General features: G+C 27.6%; 2 protein-coding genes and 1 long non-coding RNA gene across 4 annotated transcripts; 1 reads left to right on the top strand and 2 right to left on the bottom strand.

Annotated features, from left to right (window-relative positions):
- Nucleotides 1–513: 513 nt before the first annotated feature.
- Nucleotides 514–1,574, bottom strand: LOC123259089 (protein transport protein sec31-like; the record flags this gene model as incomplete). Its single annotated transcript, XM_044719356.1, has 2 exons — nucleotides 514–1,208; nucleotides 1,294–1,574. Coding segments are annotated over 2 exons (573 nt in total), but the record flags the coding sequence as incomplete, so codon positions are not given.
- A 3,056-nt stretch (nucleotides 1,575–4,630) lies between these two features.
- On the top strand, nucleotides 4,631–17,887 carry LOC123259599. 2 transcript variants are annotated; one of them, XR_006508282.1, is made up of 7 exons: nucleotides 4,631–4,970; nucleotides 5,043–5,180; nucleotides 6,044–6,069; nucleotides 6,179–6,741; nucleotides 7,274–7,480; nucleotides 7,996–8,301; nucleotides 17,748–17,887. It is a non-coding gene; the product is annotated as an uncharacterized LOC123259599 (long non-coding RNA). The 2 variants fall into 2 exon arrangements; XR_006508281.1 differs by having other exon boundaries at nucleotides 4,631–5,180.
- Nucleotides 17,888–18,747: 860 nt separating this feature from the next.
- Nucleotides 18,748–22,198, bottom strand: LOC123259567 (probable RNA-binding protein 46). Its single transcript, XM_044720146.1, has 4 exons — nucleotides 21,189–22,198; nucleotides 20,511–20,685; nucleotides 19,918–20,336; nucleotides 18,748–19,030 (listed from the first exon to the last, which is right to left on the bottom strand). Exons 1-4 carry the CDS (start codon nucleotides 21,891–21,893, stop codon nucleotides 18,833–18,835), a joined length of 1,497 nt encoding a protein of 498 aa, XP_044576081.1. The 5' UTR covers nucleotides 21,894–22,198; the 3' UTR covers nucleotides 18,748–18,832.
- Nucleotides 22,199–23,298: the final 1,100 nt, after the last annotated feature.

Below are 23,298 nucleotides of genomic sequence, written 5' to 3'. Positions count from 1 at the left end.
GAGAGAGAAACCAATGAAATTACAAAGCGACAACATTCAAATATACTGAGATTAATATTTCTCCTATTATTATCAAGATTTTATTTTGTTCATAACCAGATAGAAAATTTAGAGTATTTTTTTATTTAAAGTGATGTAAGATTATAAATATGATGAAAAATGGAAATAAACAACTTGGTAATTTTCTTTTCTTCTTTCAGAACAAGATCTTCGTCTGGTATTTACCTAACAACAGTATGCCCTTTGCCTAACTACTGATGAAATAATCGCATCTGCATATTACCTCTTCCGTCACATTATTATTAAGAGTTAAATTTTTTTAAATTCTAATAATCTAAATGCAGAAACTTATTATTAAAACTGGATTTATCCTGATGAATTGCAAAAATTATATAATATCAATACTGAAAATACAACAATGTTTAACAATTGACATACGTAAGTTAATTTTTAATTCAAAATTCATCTTATAATTTATTATTTATTTTTACATAGTATTAACTTTTTTTTTTATTTTCTTTTTTAGATTTTTTTATCAACTATTAAATGGAATCTTCGTCTGGTATTTACCTAACAACAGTATGTCCTTTGCCTGACTTCTATTAACGACGTAACTACATGATAGTACAGTTCCGGCGTTGCAATTATGTGTTTTAATAATAGAGATATACATATATTATCATATATATATTAGATATGCAAGTTGCAAATATTTACAAGAGCTTCATGACATTTGATCTTACGTAGATAAATATATAAATGAAAAAAAAACTCGAATGTTTTAAACAATAATAATAATTAATTAGATGAAGTAGAAAAAAAAAATAATAATCACAGAAACACATCAGCTAAATTTTATAATGGTTAAAAACTATATGTGTAATTATATATTAAACTAAAGAATCGATAAATTTTATTAATTATTATTGCGATTGCCGTTTAAGGTAACGTCCAGTGGTTCGTCTATGGACCTCGTGGCAGGACTGAGATCATGTTGCGGTTCACTTGGAAGATAATGAAACATTGAAGGAATTTGTGGATGGTGCGTGGGCATCGGTGTTTTTATAGTAAGATCCATTTCTGATTCTTGAGGTCTATCCTGAGGTGCTAAATCGACTTCGATGTCTGTTGGAGATCCTGAACTCCTTGGTGGAGAGCCACAGCCACATTTCACTCTTTCCGGTGATTTATCGCAGTTCACTGGGTACCTAATTAATTAAAATTACGTACACGTTATTGATATATCCTGGTAGATTTTAAAACATAATGATTAATGAAGAAAGCATTAATTACCCATGGTGCGGCAGGATCCTGTAGTCTCGACAGACTGGATGGTTCGGATTATCGGGAAGTTTATCCGGAGATCCGGAAGTTATTTGCGGCGGCGAAAGATCAGCCGAAGGCGGTAGAGTTAAAGAATCAGAACGCTCGACTCCTGGAGCCGGTGGAGGTCTAAGAAGAAGTGGTGCAGCACTTCCTAATCCTAGACAACGCATTCTCCAAGCGTCTTGAAGAAGCTGAAGCCGGGCTTGCTTCCTCCACTTGGCTCGACGGTTTTGGAACCAAATCTGAAGAAATAAAGTAAGTAATTAATTTTATGATTAAATCTGTGCTGTAATAATTATCTTTTTGCATGTATATTAATAAATAAATAAATATGTGTAATTATATATTAAACTAAAGAATCGATTAATATTTCTTCTATTATTATCAACACTTTATTTATAACTTTATTAGAAAATTTAAAGTATTTTTTTTATTTAAAGTGATGTAAGATTATAAATATGATGAAAAATGTGAGTAAACAACTTGGTAATTTTCTTTTCTTCTTTCAGAACAAGAAGATTGGCTGGTTACACCGCCAAGAAGAAATAAAGAAAGTATAATCAATGAAAATGGTCCGGGTGAACAATTGTCGTGTGACAAAAGGCTCGGGCATTTTTTCGGCTCTTCAGTTTCATTTACCATGTAATAATGCAAATGAAAGAAGTTCTGGGGTAGCGCCGAGCGGAGTCTATTCCCGAGACCAAGAAAAAAGGAAAAGAGACTTAGGAAATAAGCTTGGAGGTCCAGAAAATAGTGTATAAGGAGACTTGAAGAGCACAAGACACGATATTTACGTAGTCTCATGCCAAAGATGCTGAAAAAGAACCGGGCAAATGTCTTGGTTGATTTATTTGCACAAAAGTGCAGTTTTACACACAATCTGTCTGAGACCAAAATACCTTTTCTATTTCTAAAGCGCATCTACCGTTTTATGTAACTATAATAACTTGAATTAAAAATTAATCTAAAAGCTTTTTTTAAATTATTAATATAAATAGGTAACTCATTCATTATATTATTATTAAAATTTCCATATATTTATTTTTTTTAATCATTTTATTTTAAATACTCTCCTTGCGTCTTGATAAAAAATGTACACAAAAGTATTGTTATAATAATGAAAATTTTCTTTTCATGAACGTTAAGTTAATGAGACAAAAAAAAAGTATAAAAGAATAGAGAAAATAAAAAAATAAAATTTTTTTCTTGAATCTTTAAAGTTGTCTTCTGAGTGCACCTATTCTTCTTGCAATACATTATTACCGAGTCGACGAGTACGACGAGTGGAGGACGTTTTAGGTGGTGTCATGAGTCCCTAAACTCAACGGGTGTACAAAAGACAACGAGTAGCAGTCAGTGTTTGGGAAACGTTTTCTATCATCGTGTCGCTGGTTGTTTATCGAAGCGATATAGTAGCAGGTCTGTCGGTGAGATAGCTTTATTATTTATATATACACAGATATAAATTTTACCTAACATTTATTCACCAGCTGCTTAGCTATGTAGCTGTTGGAGGTATCAACGAGCGACCGAGCTGGATATGGGCTTTTAACGGAAGTACTGAGCGGAACTGCACGCGCCAACACCTTCCGGGCACATTTTTTTTCCTTGTTTATTTTTTTTTTTCTAGTACAACAAGACTGTATGAACCTAAGTACTGACAGAAATAGGTATGTATATTTAAAATCATGTCTTGGCTTCTTTTTTTAACCTATGCTACTCTGATTTTGTCAGCCGGGCACGTGGATCCGGGCCAAAGGGATCTCAACTCAACATAGCTCCTCATTATCATTATTACATGCAGAAGACTGTCTCATATGTGCATACCGCAACATACGCATATAGAAATGCGTGAAATGACGAATACAAGGGTCGGAAACAATGAAATGTCGACGGTATAATGTATAAAGATATGTATTCGTTTCTTTATCTCGCATAGTGGTCTTTTGTCTTTTAACAAAAAGACAATAATTATTATTATTTGTCTTGTTTTCACTAAATTTTAAATTGTAAGATCATATATATTTTTTTTGGTAATTATTTACAAATGGGGTCCGGCATTATCATTTTCATTTTTTTTAACGAAATTCCTATTTGATTTTGTTGATATATTTTTTTTTTTGAAAATAAATAAAGAAATGAAAAATTTAAATAAAAATAAAAGTTGATCACAATTTTAACAAATTTATAAATTTTTTAGAAAATTGTGATATTCAACATTTTTTTTTAAGTTGTTTGTTTTTTATGTAATTTTCAAAAAAAAAGATAAAAAAGAAATTTTATCCAAAAACACACGGAAAGAACAAGATGATACTGGATATCATCCCAGACTAGCAACCTTGCAGTCAATATGTGACTGCTGTGACTTGTGAACTATAAATAAATAAAATTTCGCTTTATTAAATGATGACTTTTGTTAAATTGCACTGTACTTTTTTAACTATTGACGTTTTTAAATATGTAAGCTCATCTCGATGTTACACTCATCAAGAGCTTTCATTTGAGTACCCACATGCATTTTGATATATTTTTCATATATAAATATATATAATATATATAAATATATGAAAATTGATGTGGGTACTCAAATGAAAGGTCTCGATGAGTATAATGTCGGGGTGAACTTATATCTTTAAAAATATCAACAGTTAAGAAAGTACAGTGTAATTTAGCAGATATCTTCTGAATTATTGACATTTTTAAAGATATAAGCTCATCCCGATGTTACACTCATCAAGAGCTTTCATTTGAATACTCACATGCATTTTGATATATTTTTCATATATACATATATATAATATATATAAATATATGAAAAATTGATGTGGGCACTCAAATGAAAGGTCTTGATGAGTGTAGCATCGGGATGAGCTTATATCTTTAAAAATGTCAATAGTTCTCAAGATATAAGGTCATTTCTTAATCATTTATCTAAATGGAGAGCATTTTCGAATGCAGCCTAAATACTTATCATAATAAATTGACTATCGGTGAGAATGATATGAAACCTTTAAAAAGCACAAATTCAAATCAAGACCTTTGCTATGACACTAAATTTCTCTGAAAAAACCGATTTTATCATATAAATACACTGGCCCCAAAATTTTGCTTATTCTCTTAATAATATAGATTATTACGAGTGAAAAAAAATTTTAGATAGTAGCTAGTATAATCCAGATATCACGCAGTATAATCTGGATTTTTCTAGCTACTATCTAAAATTTTTTTTTCACCACAGATATCACTGAGTATAATATGGGATTATATCCAGTGTCATCTTGTTCTTTCCGTGCATGAGGCCAAAATTTTTTTTCCAAATTTTGAAGGCAAAACATCTATCGAAATCTTTATTTTTTTCTTTCACGACATTTTATATCATAAATGGTAAAAACAAGCCGAATAAAAAAAAATTAAAAAATGTTAATTTTTCACCTAGATATGTCCAAAAATAGGGGTTGTAAATAATTACCATTTTTTTTCTTTCAGATTGTAATGAAACATTAGTCTAATTACTTAGGGATCAAACCTGTCAATAGAAAACCGAAACACGTTTAGTCTGCATTATATAAGTGACATCGTGAGCTTTTACAAGGTCCAAGGAGGCGGTCCCTAAGCTCGGTTGAATGCATTTACACTGGGGATAAGTAAAGCTACACATGTGCTTCAGGGTTTTACTCACACGTTGATCCATATAATATATGTACATATGTTTACAGATCCGGGAAGTAAAGTAAGAGGGATGATACCGTATATACAGGAATAAAATGTAGGTACCCGTGCAAGGGAAAGTAACCAGTCTACAGTGGCTGAGAGAAGCTGGATGAGTGGAGGGTGTACATCCTATATATACGTGTGTATGTATACTTTGAGCAGTGGTAATGCGACTAAATGAATCCACTAACGGGGTTGGTTTTGCCTAGATGGTAATAGTGGAAGGGGTAATTAAAACCACCCTCGTGCAGAATCACCAAGCGAGATAGATAAGCCCACTACCGCGCGCTTCAGTCTCTCCCCTTTTCTTTCTCTCTCTTTCTGACTAAAAACTTCCAACTGTTCGCTTTACTGTCTCATTTTATTCTATTTACTTCATTAATTAATTCGCTACGTTCAATCACGACCGCAAAACTAATTAAAAAACCATTTAATGAAATTAGATATATTTTTTTTTTTTCATTATATTACTATCAATTTTTCTAATTAATTTTAATTAATTAGTTAATTTTAATTAATTAATTAATTAATTTTTATTAATTAGTTAATTTTAATTAATTAGTTAATTTTAATTAATTAGTTAATTTTTATTAATTAGTTAATTTTAATTAATTAGTTAATTTTAATTGATTGATTGATTAATTTATTAAATAATTTTAATTGATTAATTAATTAATTTTTATTAATTAGTTAATTTTAATTAATTAGTTAATTTTAATTAATTAGTTAATTTTTATTAATTAGTTAATTTTTATTAATTAGTTAATTTTAATTAATTAGTTAATTTTAATTGATTGATTGATTAATTTATTAAATAATTTTAATTGATTAATTAATTAATTAAATAATTTTAATTGATTAATTAATTAATTAAATAATTTTAATTGATTAATTAATTAATTAAATAATTTAAATGGATTAATTAATTTATGAATTAATTTTAATTGATAACTTAGTTAATTAAATAATTTTAAAAAATATTAAATAATAATTAGCAAATTTTCAGAGGGAATTATTGAAGATCTGTATAAGGTAATTATGATTAAAAAATAAATTAATAATTAGTTATTGAAATAATATTCAGAATAATTGATAAATAATATTGACGAGGTATTTTATTTGTTTTTTTTTTTATTGTCAGAGAAACGGAAGAAACAATATTTTTCCCGCGAGAATTATTCAGATAAAATACCGGCTCGAGATTCATGAACGCTTGGTACACAGTATACTCTGAGGCATCGATGACAACCTCGCGTAAATGGAACTAATTACAGTGATCACAACGACGTCCGGATGCATATATAATTTGACATTCATCACACACAGACATTGGTATCAATGTAGGTGCAGAAGTATACATATACAAGATAGACGTGCAACAACTGCATACTTGTTATACATATACATGTTCGTGTGTCTCGATGCATTGTTGATGGGAAAAGAAAAGAAAGAATGGAAAAAAAAAACTGAATCCTCGGGATGTGCCTTTGTGCATCCCCGACAATTGTTAAACTCTTTTTTCAGTAGGGAGAATAATATCGTTTTCTCGTTAATTAGGGTGCTAATTACCAGCAATTAATCATTGCTACTCCTTTATTTCGATTTTTACATTCATACAGTCAATATGATAACCAATCAATGGAATTATCGGGGTATCTTTATGCATAATGCAGACATCAATTTTTAATTAAAATTTATTAATCGGTAAGCGTAATTGTTAATTATTAATTAATATTTTAATTTATACTAATTATTATTTAGTGTTTATATTAAATAATTAAAATATTAATGATACTAAAATTAGCAGACATCTAAAAATTCTTTAAATTTTTATAACAAATTAATTATTATAAAAAAAAATATTTTTAAAAATTTCCACTTATAATTTTTAAAAATATCTACTAGTGGAATTTTTTTACTAATTTTTTTTTTTGTTTATAATTTAATCATAATAAAAATCTAACTAAAGTTAGCTGACGTTTTTAATTTTTTTTTTTTTCATTTATTAAATTAAAACAAAAAAATATTTTCTAAAAATTGCACTTAAAGTTTTTCAAGTTTTGTACAAATTAAATTTTTTTGTAATAATTTTTTTAATAAAAAAAAATTATAGAAATTTTTAGATGTCAGTTAACTAAATTTTCATAATTCAGTATATCATAAATATTAAGTTATTTTAAAATAAATTAATAATAATGATAATAATTAAAACAAATAAAAAATTTTTTTTTTGTAGGTCGATCTTAAGGGAGGTTAAGCGAATTAATGAAAGGTATTAGAAGGTCTTAAATGGAGATACAAGAGAGATTTTACGATGAGGGATGGTAACGGATGAAGGTTGCCGTGAAAAGCCAATAGCGGTTTTAGCAGTAGCTTTCGGCGATGCCATAGAAAACGGATAGGATAGACGGTGGTTTTGGTCGTTGCGGCATCTTCGGGAGAGGTAACTTTACTACTAAAATTCTCTTTTTGGTTCCTTCTTATATACTCTTACTAATACCATAGTAAATTAGCCTCGGACTTGAGATTGGATGTGTTTAATTACTGTCGAAATATCGTTAATTAGTCAGCCATTTACTCCATCGTTTCGCGAATAAGGATACCAAAGTATACTTATACCACGAGTACTACTTGGAGGTACTTCTCTTTAGCATCGTTGAGTATTCAACCCGATAAAGTTTATCCTTTGCGTAAGAACAAGACGGAGAATAAATAAGGAGGAGTAAGTTGTTGGTAGATAGGTAGATCCAGAGCATCAACTTCATCACGAGCGATCTCCTTAGAAACGAACCGAGCAACCAAGTGCTTTCTCTGCTATCTTCTCTTTAATGCAATTTTCTGTCTTTTACAGTTGCTCCATTATATTTTATTCATAAAATTTATTCACAAAATATTTAGCAATCTTAGAAGATAAAATAGAATACTTTTATTCTAACACTTAATTTAATTTTGTTCCAGATAATATTTTATATCAAAATTGTTTATGAATCACTCAATTTTGACTACAACGACTAATAAAAAATCATATAAGCAAACATCATCAAGCAATTATATCTAGAGGGTTGTTAAAAAACCACAATCAAGTCAACAAGTCACATAAAACGTGATGACGCGTGTCTACAATACACATGTCAGGCGTCCTACGGTGGCAAGCACGCTTTAAAAGACCCCATGGGACTAAAAATAAATAAAATTGTCGAGCTTAAATGGATTTGTGATTTACTAAAAATATCAACACCTTAAATCTTGACAATTGAAAAAAAAGTAAGTAATTTATATTATTAACATTGGATTTTTTAGAATAATTTAGTGTCATTGCAAAGGTCTTGATTTGAATTTATGCCTTTTCAAGGTTTCATTTCATTCTCATCGATAGTCTATTTATTATGATAAGTATTGAGGCTGCATTCGAAAATTCTCTATCTCTAGATACATAATTAAAAAATCACCTTGTATTTTGTTAACTATTGACATTTTCAAAGATATAAACTCATCCCGATGTTACACTCATCGAGACCTTTCATTTGAGTACCCACATCAATTTTTCATATATTTATATATATTATATATATGTACATATGAGAAATATATCAAAATGCATGTGGGTATTTAAATGAAAGGTATTGATGAGTGTAACATCGGGATGAGCTTATATCTTTAAAAATATCAATAATTAAGAAATGACCTTGTATCACGTGAACTATTGACATTTTTAAAGATATAAGCTCATCCCGATGTTACGCTTATCAAGACCTTTCATTTGAGTACCCACATCAATTTTTCATATATTTATATATATTATATATATGTATATATGAGAAATATATAAAAATGCATGTGGGTACTCAAATGAAAGCTCTTGATGAGTGTAACATCGGGATGAGCTTATATCTTTAAAAATATCAATAATTAAGAAATGACCTTGTATCACGTGAACTATTGACATTTTTAAAGATATAAGCTCATCCCGATGTTACGCTTATCAAGACCTTTCATTTGAGTACCCACATCAATTTTTCATATATTTATATATATTATATATATGTATATATGAGAAATATATAAAAATGCATGTGGGTACTCAAATGAAAGCTCTTGATGAGTGTAACATCGGGATGAGCTTATATCTTTAAAAATATCAATAATTAAGAAATGACCTTGTATCACGTGAACTATTGACATTTTTAAAGATATAAGCTCATCCCGATGTTACGCTTATCAAGACCTTTCATTTGAGTACCCACATCAATTTTTCATATATTTATATATATTATATATATGTATATATGAAAAATATATCAAAATGCATGTGGGTACTCAAATGAAAGCTCTTGATGAGTGTAACATCGGGATGAGCTTATATCTTAAAAAACGTCAATATTTAAGAAAGTACAGTGCAATTTAATAAGAGTCATTATTTAATAAAGCAAAATTTTATTTATTTATAGTTTACAAGTCACAGCAGTCACATAGTGACTGCAAGATTACTAGTACTTAATAAAAAAACAAAAAATTTTGAAAAAAAAGAGAAATTTTGGAGTAAGAAATTAAATTTTTGAAAATTTTATTTCTGAGCTAAATAAAAATGTTTTTTGTTGAAAAAAATTTTTTCTAGATTCAGAAAAAAATAATTTTAGATGAAATTTCGCAAGTTGTTTATCAAAAATTATTTTTTTCCAAATCAAGAAAACGTTTTTTTTTTTTTAACAATAAATTTACTATTTAACTAGAAAAATTTTTATTTCTTTAGCTAAAAAAATAAAATATTAACAAATTTTCAACAAATTAATTGTTTATAACCACAATGCTCATTTATTAAAAATTAAAAAATAAATTTTTCTTTTTATTGTGTATGATTTAAAATCAGATGATTTATAAAGCAAATTAATTTAATGAGGAATAATTTACTGACAAATTTATTTGATGAGAGAATAATTGTTACAGGATTAAATACAAGATTGATATGGGATTAATTTGTTGATGAACATTGGAATTGAATGAACAGATTTAGGGTTGTGATTTGACTTTAGCGTAAATGAAATCACGTGCTGAGTTTTGGTTGACCCCAAACATTGAGTAGTGTGCCTATAAGATTAGTTTTACATTGTTGTGAGTCTGAAAAGTGATTGGGACGAAAGGGGATGATGACGATAACGATGATTATTATTATACGATAATACTTGGGAATTGGAGTATTGGTATACTAGTCTGATTGTTCCCCCGAGTATACACACATATGATGGGGGCCAACAACTCCATTACACGGTATTACTCTCGAATGAACGGACGCCTCGCTCGACTTCAAACGTGCAATCATCTTACATTCATAAAGTTCTATCATATTCTCTATACTATTATTTTTATTATTTTTTCTTTTCATTTGATTCCTTTAAAAAAATTCGTTCAAACAAAAACCACCTATTTCATTTATGCTGGAGATTAATTCACTGGCATTATTTTTTTACTCTGTTGTTTTTTGTTTTATAGATTATTTTAAGATGTGGGGGATTTAAAGTTTGCCTGTCGTTCTCTGGAGTGTGATGGTCCGTTATTTCCATCTCAATTAATATTTTAATCAAGCCTCTCTCGCTCATGGACAAGAGAAAATTTGTTCCGTTTACGTGCCCTCAAGCGTTCGTTTCTCTCGCGCAGGCCAATACAATGCCAGGATGCAGCTTTTCCTTCATTATAAACTTTTTTAATATATTTTATTTTTTATTATCAACTATTCAAATATTTTTAACAAAACATTCGCTGTTTTTTTTTTTTCATTGTTCTATTATTTATTTTTAATTTTTATTTAAAAACCATAAAAGCTAATTTATATTATCAAGAGAATAGGGAAAATTTTGTGGCCAATGTATTTATATGATAAAATAGGTTTTTATGGTTAAATTTGGTATCATTAGAAAGGTATTGACCTTGAGTAGTGCTATTTTATGGTTTCATATCGTTCTTATCAATAGTCAGTTTATGATGATAAATATTTAGGCTACATTCGAAAATGCTCTATCTCTAGATACATAATTAAGAAATGACCTCGTATCTTGTGAACTATTGACATTTTTAAAGATATAAGCTCATCCCGATGTTACACTCATCAAGACCTTTCATTTGAATACCCACATCAATTTTTCATATATTTATATATATTATATATATGTATATATGAAAAATATATCAAAATGCATGTGAGTACTCAAATAAAAGGTCTTGATAAGTGTAACAACGGGATGAACTTATATCTTAAAAAATGTCAATAATTAAGAAATAACCTTGTATCATTGTGCACAATTGACATTTTTAAAGATATAAGCTCATCCTGATGTTACACTCATCAAGAGCTTTCATTTGAGTACCTACATCATTTTTTCATATATTTATATATATTATATATATATGTATGGATGAAAAATATATCAAAATGCATTCGGGTACTCAAATGAAAACTCTTGATAAGTGTGACATCAAGATGAGCTTATATCTTAAAAAATGTCAATAATTAAGAACTGACTTTACTATCTTGTCAACTAATGATATTATTGAAGATATAAGCTCATCTCCATATTACACTTATCGAGACCTTTCATTTGAGTACCCACATCAATTTTTCATATATTTATATATATATATATATATATATATATATATATATATATATATATATATATATATTTATATATATATATATATTTATATATATATATATATATATATATATATATATATATTTATATGTATGTGTATCGTGTACTTCAGGGACATTTTTCCGAGCGAACGTATGGTTTAGGGACATTTAGTGACTCTGAGGACAGGACTCAAAAAAATTATATGTCCAACGTTATTTTCAGGGACATTTGTATACTTGGAGGTCAGTATATATTTTGAGTACTGTACCTGAATTTTCGTTCATTTTTTTCTGGGACAGATCTTGTAATTTATATAATTTATTATGTACATCAGAACTGTCTTCAAAATTTGTACATTTCTGAAAAAAAAAACAGCTAGATATATATATTTTGAGGTCAGGCACTCTAATTGTCAATATATATTTTCGGAACTGACCTTGAAATTTACACATTTAAAATAAATCTATTTATCTATTAGGAGGACTTACTTTCAAATTTCAATGCACCGTTTTAAGAGCCGTTAAATAGTTTTGTCTTCATTTTTGTCAATTTTTCATAATAATATATTTACTAAATTCCTAAACATTTTAACAAAACTGGAGCATGATAGAGACCCTTTCAGCTATTTTTTGCGATTATGTTAAAAACATTTTTTTCAATTTTTTTTGACAACGATATCTCACGAACAAATCAAGTGATTTTATCCGGGCTGGTGGCAATCGACGTAGTTTTATGAGGTTAAGAGCTGATTTTGAAATTGATCGGTTCAGCCGTTAAAAAGATATTTTAAAAACGAATTTTTGGAAATTTTATTTTTGAGATTTCTCAAAATTGATCGACTCAAATTCTGTAAATTATCATCAGAATTCTAGGGGCAAAGGAATTCATTAGAACGCCGCCTATTTCGATTGAATCGAATAATCCGTTCAAAAGTTATGAGAAATTCACATACATACACACACACACACACACACACACACACACACACACACACACACACACGCACGCATACATACATACATATGTATGTGTATTGTGTACTTCAGGGACACTTTTTCCAGCGAACGTATGGTTTAGGGACATTTAGTGACTCTGAGGATAGGACTCAAAAAAATCCTATGTCTAACGTTATTTTCAGGTACATTTGTATACTCAGAGGGAAGTATATATTTTGAGTACTGTACCTGAATTTTGGTTAATTTTTCTGGGACAGATCTTGTAATTTATATAATTTATTATGTAAATCAGAACTGTCTTCAAAATTTGTACATTTCTGAAAAAAACAGCTAGATATATATATTTTGAGGTCAGGCACTCTAATTGTCAATATATATTTTCGGAACTGACCTTGAAATTTACACATTTAAAATAAATCTATTTATCTATTAGGAGGACTTACTTTCAAATTTCAATGCACCGTTTTAAGAGCCGTTAAATAGTTTTGTCTTCATTTTTGTCAATTTTTCATAATAATATATTTACTAAATTCCTAAACATTTTAACAAAACTGGAGCATGATAGAGACCCTTTCAGCTATTTTTTGCGATTATGTTAAAAAACATTTTTTTCAATTTTTTTTGACAACGATATCTCACGTACAAATCAAGTGATTTTATCCGGGCTGGTGGCAATCGACGTAGTTTTATGAGGTTAAGAGCTGATTATGAAATTGATCGGTTCAGCCGTTAAAAAGATATTTTAAAAAAACGAATTTTTGGAAATTTTATTTTTGAGATTTCTCAAAATTGATCGACTCAAATTCTGTAAGTTATCATCAGAATTCTAGGGGCAAAGGAATTCATTAGAACGCCGCCTATTTCGATTGAATCGAATAATCCGTTCAAAAGTTATGAGAAATTCACATACATACATACACACACACACACACACACACACACACACACACACACACACACACACACACACGCATACATACATACATATGTATGTGTATTGTGTACTTCAGGGACACTTTTTCCAGCAAACGTATGGTTTAGGGACATTTAGTGACTCTGAGGATAGGACTCAAAAAAATCCTATGTCTAACGTTATTTTCAGGTACATTTGTATACTCAGAGGGAAGTATATATTTTGAGTACTGTACCTGAATTTTGGTTAATTTTTCTGGGACAGATCTTGTAATTTATATAATTTATTATGTAAATCAGAACTGTCCTCAAAATTTGTACATTTCTAAGACAAACAGATAGGTATATATTTTGATGTCTGGTACTCAAATTGTCTATATATTTTTTTAAGACTGACCTTAAAATTTATATTTTCTATAATTTATATTAGAGTATTTTCAAAATTTGTACATTTTTGAAGAAAACAGCTAGATATACATATTTTGAAGGCTGGCACTTTAATTGTCAATGTATATTTTCTGAACTGACTTTTGAAATTTACACATTTAAATCAAATCTATTCATCCATTTAGAGGCTTCATTTTCAGTCATAATTTAAATATAAGTAAATTTTAGAAATCCCACTCTTTAATTTTCGAATTTTGTAATTATTCAAATAATCAATATTAAAAAAAGATTAACGAATATTTTTGTACATAATTGAACGGTTTATAACAAAGATCTCATACAATTTTAAAAAATCTACTTGTTTAAATTTTATTCAAAGCTAAAAGTTAAAATACTACTATTTTTTTTGTAGTTTATTTTATTTTCTATAAATGACCTTGTGTTAATTTTTCGGAATTTCTGAGGGTTCTCGAGTCATTTATAAATTTATTGAAAGCACTCAGAATACTATTTTTAGTAAATAATACACACAAAAAATCTACCAACTCAATCTCTAAGAAATTTCGAAAAATGATTGAAAGATAATTAATGAAATTTTAGACAATAATCAATGGCAATTTATTGATATTAGAGCCAAAATTTTGATCGTCTAAAAAATTTTTGGAAATAAAAATTGGTCCAAATTTAACTTTCGAAAAAAATGTCTTATACAATTTTTTTCTAAGACCAATAGAAAAGTCGGAATTCCAAAATTGAAATTTTTTTAATCAGCTCAAATTTATTTCATTCATTATGAATCTTTAGTTTGGAATGATGATAAAATATTGATCGCATAAAAAAATTATAAGAATCTTCTATTACAGGAAGGTTACATTTCCGATATTTGTTTGAAAACTTCATTTATATAATCAATCCTATGGCTGTTATGTCGAGCAAGAATCTCGGACTTGACCATTAATGATGAAGATAATATGATAATATTAATTATAATTGATATTTTTTAAAAAACTTAAACTTTAAAAAACTTTTTTTTTATTAGATCAATCTTTTGGCCATAATATAGATTATTCAAACTATTTCTTCAAAAATTACTGCAAAAACTTCAACTATGACGATTAACGATTGAGATAATCATTGTAATAATATTAATAATAATTAAAATAAAAATAGAAATGATAATCATATTATTAAATAACGAAATTATTTATTTTTTCAAGTTAATTGATCGAAAGTCCGCAAAATAAACAAAAAATCATAGAGTGTTAAAAAAGTTGACAAATTTTTCATTTTTCTTTCAAATACAAATAAACGATTAATCGCAAACATAATTAAGTGGTAGTTGAATCACTACATAAAATTGAAATAATGAAAAATAATTGTAGTATTATTAATGAAACTAAAATTTTTGCCCTTATATCAAAATAATTATCAATAACTAATGATTGATTACAGTATTATTAATATTACGAAAATATTAGCTGTCTAAAAAATTTTCAAATAAGTTGTTTAAAATTTCACTTTATAAAAAAAATGTCCCTTATAGATTTTTTTGAATCAGTCAAAAGGCCATAATTTCAAAATTAAAATTTTCATCAATCTTAATTTTGTTATTACGGGAAAACTATTAATTCCTTAAAAAATCTTAGGTGACATTTTATTCTAGAAAATTAAATTTTTCGACATTTATTTAAAAATCATACGATCACTCTTTTCGCCGTAATATCAAACATTAAAACTATTTATTTTTAAGCTTAGGCAGAAATCTCGGCCTCATTTATATAAATAGTTAAAGTAATCATAATGCTATTGATAATTAAAATAGTTAAGTAATTATAAGTAGTATTTAAACGTAAAATTTTAATGATAATAATAATAACAATAGTCGTCATTAGAAATCTAATAATATTATCTATACTTAAAATTATACTAATTAGTTTAAATAGCTCATCGTTATGAAAAATGAGCAAACATTTAGCTAGGTAAATTATTATACCATGCATATTTTGAGAACAGTCCCGATAAAAATTATAAATTAGAAAAATTACAAGGTCTGTCTTGGAAATATTTATAAAATTAACCAGGTACAAAATAGCTGATACTAAGATTAATCATCCAGTTAATTGACCGTCAGTAATGGTGAAATACTTTTTTTGTTATGAATTAAATATTTCTAATGAACATCATTTAAAAAAAACTACGTCAGACTTATTTAACTAGATTACGAAATTTTTTCTGTAGAATTGACCAGTGGAAATTATACTTAAATACTTTTTCAACATTTAGCATAGTCAATTATTATACTACACATATTTAGATAGATACTTGTAAAAGAAACCAAAGAAAAAAGTTGAATAACACATGCAATATGAACTTTAAAAAAAAATTCAGTTAAAAAAAAAAATTAGGAAAACGGTTGACCCTGAAGGCCATCCCTGCAACTTCCCGCTACTTTCGTAATTAAGCGCTCAACATCGCACATTACGTTTTTAAACTCAAAGAGCTCGAAAAACATAATTTTTGTGTAATTTTGAGCTTTCCGAGCTCAAAAGTCTGATAGAAGTTTAATAAAACACTATTTTTTGAATTTTCAAACCGCAATAACTTTTGAATGAATGAACCGATTTTCAGGCGGTTGGCGACATTCGACGCAGTTTTTCAAATTCTATGATACATTTTAAACACAAATTGATTAAGAGCTGATTAGTTTTGGAATTGATCGGTCGAGCCGTTTAAAAGTTATTCGGAAAAACCACATTTGGAAAAAATTTTTCGCAGTTTTTCTAAGATTTCTCAAAATCTATCGGCCCAAATCAGTCCAACTTGTATTTAAAATCTAAGTTTAGTCGAAGCCTTTCGAATGGCACCAACCGCGATCAAACCGGTCAAGCCGTTCAAAAGTTATGAGAGGTTTACACACACACACACACACACACACACACACACACACACACACACACACACACACACACACACATCCGTACATACATACAGACACTTTCGCGGGAATCGTCAGGGAAGCTTCCTAAGACCTCAAAACGTCGAGATTTGACGAAAACTCGATTTTTGAAAAACGGGGTAAAAACAATAACATCCCGATTTTTGGAAATTTTCAATTTTTCTAGCAGGAAGTTAAAAGAAGTGTGTAAAGTTCAAGACATTATTAAAAATGATAACAAAATTTTGAGGCCTGTCCTCAGAAGTTTTAGCAATCTATGCTATAGTAATATGTATAAATTTCGAAGAATGTCTTGAAAATAAGTGGAAATTTTCAGCACAGACCTGAAAATATATATATGGTCTCAAAGTGCACATAAGTCCTCAAACAATACATTCGCTCGAAATTGTATCAAAATTTTGAACTCATGTCCTTGAATTATAAGGAATGCTTTAAACATTGGAGACAGTCTTCGAAATTTTAACTTTGAAATTTATATATAAAAAAAAAAAACTCTCATCCCCGATTGCCAATTGTATTTTTAACGTAATTAAAGAAAAAAAATAGGGTGTCTCAAACTATACGTTACACATATATATATATATATATATACATATATATATATATATATATATATATTATATATGAAAAATATATCAAAAATGCATGTGGGTACTCAAATGAAAGCTTTTGATGAGTGTAATATAGAGATGAGCTTATATCTTTAAAAACATCAATAGTTAAAAAAGTACAGTGCAATTTAACAAAAGTCATTGTTTAATAAAGCAAAATTTTATTTATTTATAGTTCACAAGTCACGGCAGTCACATAGTGACTGCAAAGTTTCTAGCTAATTATTACTACTCATCATTTTTTTGTTAACTAATTTAGATAGCAGACAAATGACCTGGAATAAATTAAAGGCATTGTAGAGATGATGAAGAGTCGATGAGAACTTTAAATAAAGGCATCGGACGTCTGAAAAACTCAGATGGATGGAAGACGAGTATTAAGAGGAGGGAAAACAAGGTACAGACACTAAGAGAAAATTCTAGCGAATCATACCCGGCCGACAGTAAACAATGCCCATTGTCCAGCATATTATTTTCGGCACTCATTCGCTATTTTCTCCTCTCTCTCCTCCAGCACCGCTTCCTCTATCCTCCTTGGTCTGCTTTTTTCTTCCAACTTCCGAGTAAAAAGGAAACTCGCGAATTTTGCTCGGCCGTTTCGCGCTCCACGAATGAATGCAGTTCTCTCGGTTTTACTTTTTTTTCACCTTCAATTTTCTTCCTTTTTTTTATCCATCCGTCGTATCCTCTATCTTCAACGATTTCGGAGCCGTTTGCAAGTATCCTGACCAGCGCGTTACACAATACGCCATTGTTTTCTTCTTTTTGTCATCCTGTTTGTATTTTTTAGTCACCTGTACTGATATTTCTTATTTTCAGTCCTTAAATTATTATTAATAATAATTAATTTAATTTTTTTTTTTATTAACTTTTAAATTCATTACATCAAGTAACATTACACAGAAAATAATTAGATGTTTTTTTAAATTATTTTTAAATTAAACAATAATTATTTAAGTTAAAGTATTAAAATATTAATTAATTGAATTAAACTATACGAATAGTACTTTGGTTTTTAAAATTCACAAGCAAGTGTTTTAAATTATTTAAAACAAAAAAAAACAATGATTAATTAAATCAAGACAAATAGTTTTGTAAGACTGTAAAAATAATAATACGAACAATGATAAAATATATTTATAAATTAACGCTTATTATACTGAACTATAATCTAAATTCTTCTTAAGTACTAATTATCACGGATTTACAATTACAATAGTTCCAGTATGCGGGTTAATTCATAAATTTGCATAAAAAAAAGATTAAAAATTATTAAATGTAAGACAAGCATGGCTAAAAAAATAGTAAAAGATAAATATTAAAAAAGTTTGTTAAAAATGATACTTAATGACAAGCTTGGCTTTGACCAAACAGATAATTAGATGATGAATAAACAGTTGGTGGGACAATAACTGGCATAGTAGAGTTGTTGACAAGTTGGTAGTATACTTCTCGAGATGTCAAATTAATTGCTTGATTTTGAGTTTGATAGAGCTGGCCTTGGAATTCATACATAATTTGATTGTTGCAGACTATTGAAATCTAAAAAAAATTATCAATATATTTGTATTATTTTTAAATGATAGTATTTTTGGTAATTATTTACAAGTGGGTCGACGATTTTAATTTTCATTTTTGTAAACGGAATTTAAATTTGATTTTATTGATATATTTTTTTTTGAAAAATACATAAAAAATGAACAATTAAAAAAAAAGTTGATTATCACAATTTTAACGTTTTACAAATTTTCAAAAAAACTTATAAATTTTTCAGAAAATTGTGATATTCAACTTTTTTTCTTTAATTGTTCGTTTTTTTATGTACTTTTCAAAAAAAAATATATCAAAAAAAGATAAAATAGAAATTTTATTCAAAAACATGAGAGCCAAAATTTTCTCCAACTTTTGAAGGCAAAAAAACTATCGAAATCTTTATTTTTTTCTTTCACGACATTTTTTATCATAAATGCGCCGTAAAAACAAGCAGAATAAAAAAAAATTGGAAATGTTAATTTTTCACCTAGTTATGGCCCAAAATGGAGTCAACCATTTTTATTTTCATTTTTTTGAATGAAATTTTTATTTGATTTTATTGATATTTTTTTTTTTAAATACATAAAAAAGTGAATAATTAAAAAAAAAAAGTTGATTATCACAATTTTAACAAATTTTCAAAAAAATTTATAAATTTTTTAGAATATTGTGATTTTCAACTTTTTTTTTAATTGTTCGTTTTTTATATACTTTTCAAAAAAATATATATCAAAAAAAGATAAAATAGAAATTTTATCCAAAAACGATAGAATAAAAAAAAATTTTTAAAATGTTAATTTTTCACTTAGATATGGCCAAAAATAGAGTGGACCCCACTTGTAAATAATTACCGTATTTTTTAATGAATCATCCTATAAAATAAAAAAATTATTTACCTTACAAATAAATCCAACAGGTACAAACATTTGCATACAAATAAAGTGGCATCGAGCACCAAACTTCTGAGCGATAAAATTTTCTAAAATTTTTTTGTAGTCCGTTGGAATGATACACGGCGGGCTGATTGGAGCTATGGTGACACGACCGATCTCCGGAGAAGTGCTTACAGTCGACGGTAAACTGCGATTAACGTCAGGACTACGTGGTTCAGCGTTCTTCGACTTTTTCTTTGTACTCTGACGTTTATTGTTAGTACCATTTGGTTGATTATTCTGGGGAAGAACTTGATTATCGCGGAATTTTTCTGTACCAGCTGCTTCTTGGATTGCGCGCTGTCGCTCTTGTATTTTTGTTGAACCAATTGGCTTAGCCCAGCAAATCTCCCACTGGTGTATTTCTGCAATTCCATTTGGAGCTAAAAAATAGAAAATCGTTTTTTTATAAATACTCATAAAAAATTTTTATTATTTTTATTTATGAATTATTAATCATTTATTAACTATTTTAATCATTAATTATTAATTATTAATTATTTATTAATTATTTTAATTAATAATTATTAGTTATTTATTAATTATTTTTTATTTACCATTCATGATCTCAAGAACTTTTTTAGCCATTTCACGAGTCTCGTAGTGAACAAAAGCAAAGTGATTAATTTTTTTCAATTTCAGAATCGGTACACCAGTTGTTCTGTGAAAAACTTCACGGACTTTTTGGTGAGGAAGCTCAAGTGGTAAATTTCTGACAAACAAAGCAGTCACCTGAACAAAAATAACATCACCAGATTAGAGAAAAATTAATAATAAATAATACTAAAGTAAGCCGACGTTTTTAATTATTTTTTTTTATTTATTCAATTATAACAAAAAAATATTTTTTAAAATTGCACTCAAAGTTTTCCAAGTTTTTTACAAATAAAATTTTTTTTTTTTTTTTATGACATTAAATTTACCTGTCACTTCACAATTTTTTAAATTTTCTTTAATAAATAAATTATGGCAAAAAAAATGATTAAAAAAAGGACTTGCAGAAATTTAATAAAATTAAAAATGCAATTTTTTAAAAATAATTTTTTGGAACAAATTTTCTTGTTAAAGAAAATTAAAAAATTGTCAAGTGACAGCTAAATTTAATGTCATTATTTTTTAGTAATATTTTTTTCAATAAAAAAAATTATAAAAATTTTTAGATGTCAGCTAACTTAATTTTCATGAAAAATTAATAAAAAAAAAAAAAAAAACAATGAAATTAAAAATCCACTTACATTCTCCATAACTTCATCATCTAAAGACTCTCCAGGCTCAGGATCTGCCCAATCAACAGCTACTTCATGGTCCCACAACATAACTCTGCCAGGAATGAGCTTACGTCTTGCCATCGCAGCTGATCGGTGATCTTTAAACTCGACAAAAATGAACCCACGATTTTGTGTACGATCTTGAGCATTCGGATACAAATAAATGTCTGAAATTCCATCGAGGATTTTCCCCAATTCTTCAACAAACTCAGCTTTTTTTTTATCTTTGGGAACACCTCCAAAGAACAGTCTGCAGTTGTCAATAGATTTAACGACACCAATCTTATGCCCAGGTCTTATTTCATAGCCATCAAGCATAGTACGAGCACGTCGAGCAGTTTTGGCATCTTCATACAGTGCAAATGCGTATCCACGAGTAGTTCCAGAAAAGTCCAGCATCAACCTCAGCTCCAGCAGACGTCCAGCCTTCTCCAACACCGGCATCAGTTCATCTTCGTAGCAGTTTCGTGGGAGTCGTCCCAGAAAGACTTCAGCTCCTTTGATGCGGTCACGGTACTCCTTGGTAAGCTCTGGAGCTGTCAAACGTCGTTGTCCATTCTCTTGAACTAACTCGTAGTGAGTACGATTCATCAAATCGATCAAACGCTCGGATATACAACACTCATTAGTTTTTTCTACTAACTCACTCATTTCACTCGAATAATTTTCCATAATTTTTTTGTTTTTTTTTTTTATTTAATTCAGTACACTTGATTATATTGTAATTATTTTAATTATTTTTACTTGATTGTTTTATTTTTTAACGTAACACAAATCGCGGACTGATTAATTTAATTAAGTCAATCTCTGACCAAAGGTGACTGAGGAATGAGATACTTACTCTCGAAATTAAATTAAACTGCTATATTTCTCCCGCTCTTGATTTTAAATTCTCAGAATTGTAGATGGAGAAATTTCTCCAGCCAATCACATTAAATTTAATAAACTTCTCGGCAACGACAACGCCACTCGTTACCTTTGTTTTTAACTTCTAACTCTTTATCCGCTGTAGTCGCGAAGTCAAACAAAGACATTGTAGTAAGAAATTTCAAAGAACTTCAACTGTCGTTCGTTTCGGAGAATTTTTTTGCCTAAACTCGCATTTCCGAAATATATTTTTATTCAATTTATTAATTCATTTTTTTTATGCACGTGCAATTTGTAGAGAAATAAAATTTAACAAAATTTTTATAATTTTATTAATTTAAAAAAGAAAAAAAAATTTTTATTTACCATCTTAAAATTAGGAGTCATTATTTTTTTTTATAAGACAATTAATTTAACAGATATTTAATAATTTTTAGAATCTTTTTTACAAATAAATTATTGCAAAAAAATGAAAAAAAAAAATTGGCAAAGAAATTTAAAAAACTAAAAATGCAATTTTTTTTTAATAATTTTTTGGAACAAATTTGTTTGTTAAAAAAAATTAAAAAATGGTCAAGTGATTGCTAACTTTAATGTCATTTTTTTATTTACATAAAAAATAAAATAATACTCATAAAATATTAAAAAAAAATTGCAATTATAATTTTCTTAAATTTCTAAGGTATGTAATTGTTTTTTCATGATAATTTAAATTAGATACTGAAATTAACAAAAATCTATCAATTTTCTCGATTATTTTACAACTAAATTATTATAAAAAAATTTTAATTAAAAAAAAACTTCACATCTATAAATTTTTAAATAATTACAAGTGACAAATTAAAAAAAATTTTTTTTAAGAATTATTTTTAACAAAAATAAAAAAAAATTATTAGATGTCTTATAATTTCAGTATCATTAAATTATTGGTAAAAAAACATGAAAATTAAGTTAGTCGACATCTAAAAATTTTTACAATTATTTTTATTGAAAATTTTTATAGAAAAAAATAAAAAAAAAAATTGTAAAACTTTAAGTGCAATTTTTTAATAAATATTTTTTTGTTCCAATTTATTAAATAAAAAAAAGTTAAAAAATTATAAATGTCGGCTAACTTTAGTTTTATTGAAAAAATGATTAAAAAAAAATTTTTAAATAATTTCATTTTTAAAAAACTTGAAAAATCTTAAGTGTAATTTTTAAAAAATAT

This window comes from Cotesia glomerata, linkage group LG2, assembly GCF_020080835.1.
Source record: "Cotesia glomerata isolate CgM1 linkage group LG2, MPM_Cglom_v2.3, whole genome shotgun sequence".
NCBI lineage: Eukaryota > Metazoa > Arthropoda > Insecta > Hymenoptera > Braconidae > Cotesia > Cotesia glomerata.
This window is presented reverse-complemented; position numbering and strand designations above follow the sequence as displayed.

Bases quoted from the DNA above. Each gene is read 5' to 3' on its own strand.
- LOC123259567 (XM_044720146.1), bottom strand. From the start codon at position 21,893: ATGGAAAATTATTCGAGTGAAATGAGTGAGTTAGTAGAAAAAACTAAT. The intron at 20,337-20,510 runs GTAAATAAAAAA...TCTATTTTTTAG, and splicing joins AGTTCTTGAGATCATGAATG to CTCCAAATGGAATTGCAGAA. The intron at 19,031-19,917 runs GTAAATAATTTT...AATTTTTTTTAG, and splicing joins CTGTTGGATTTATTTGTAAG to ATTTCAATAGTCTGCAACAA.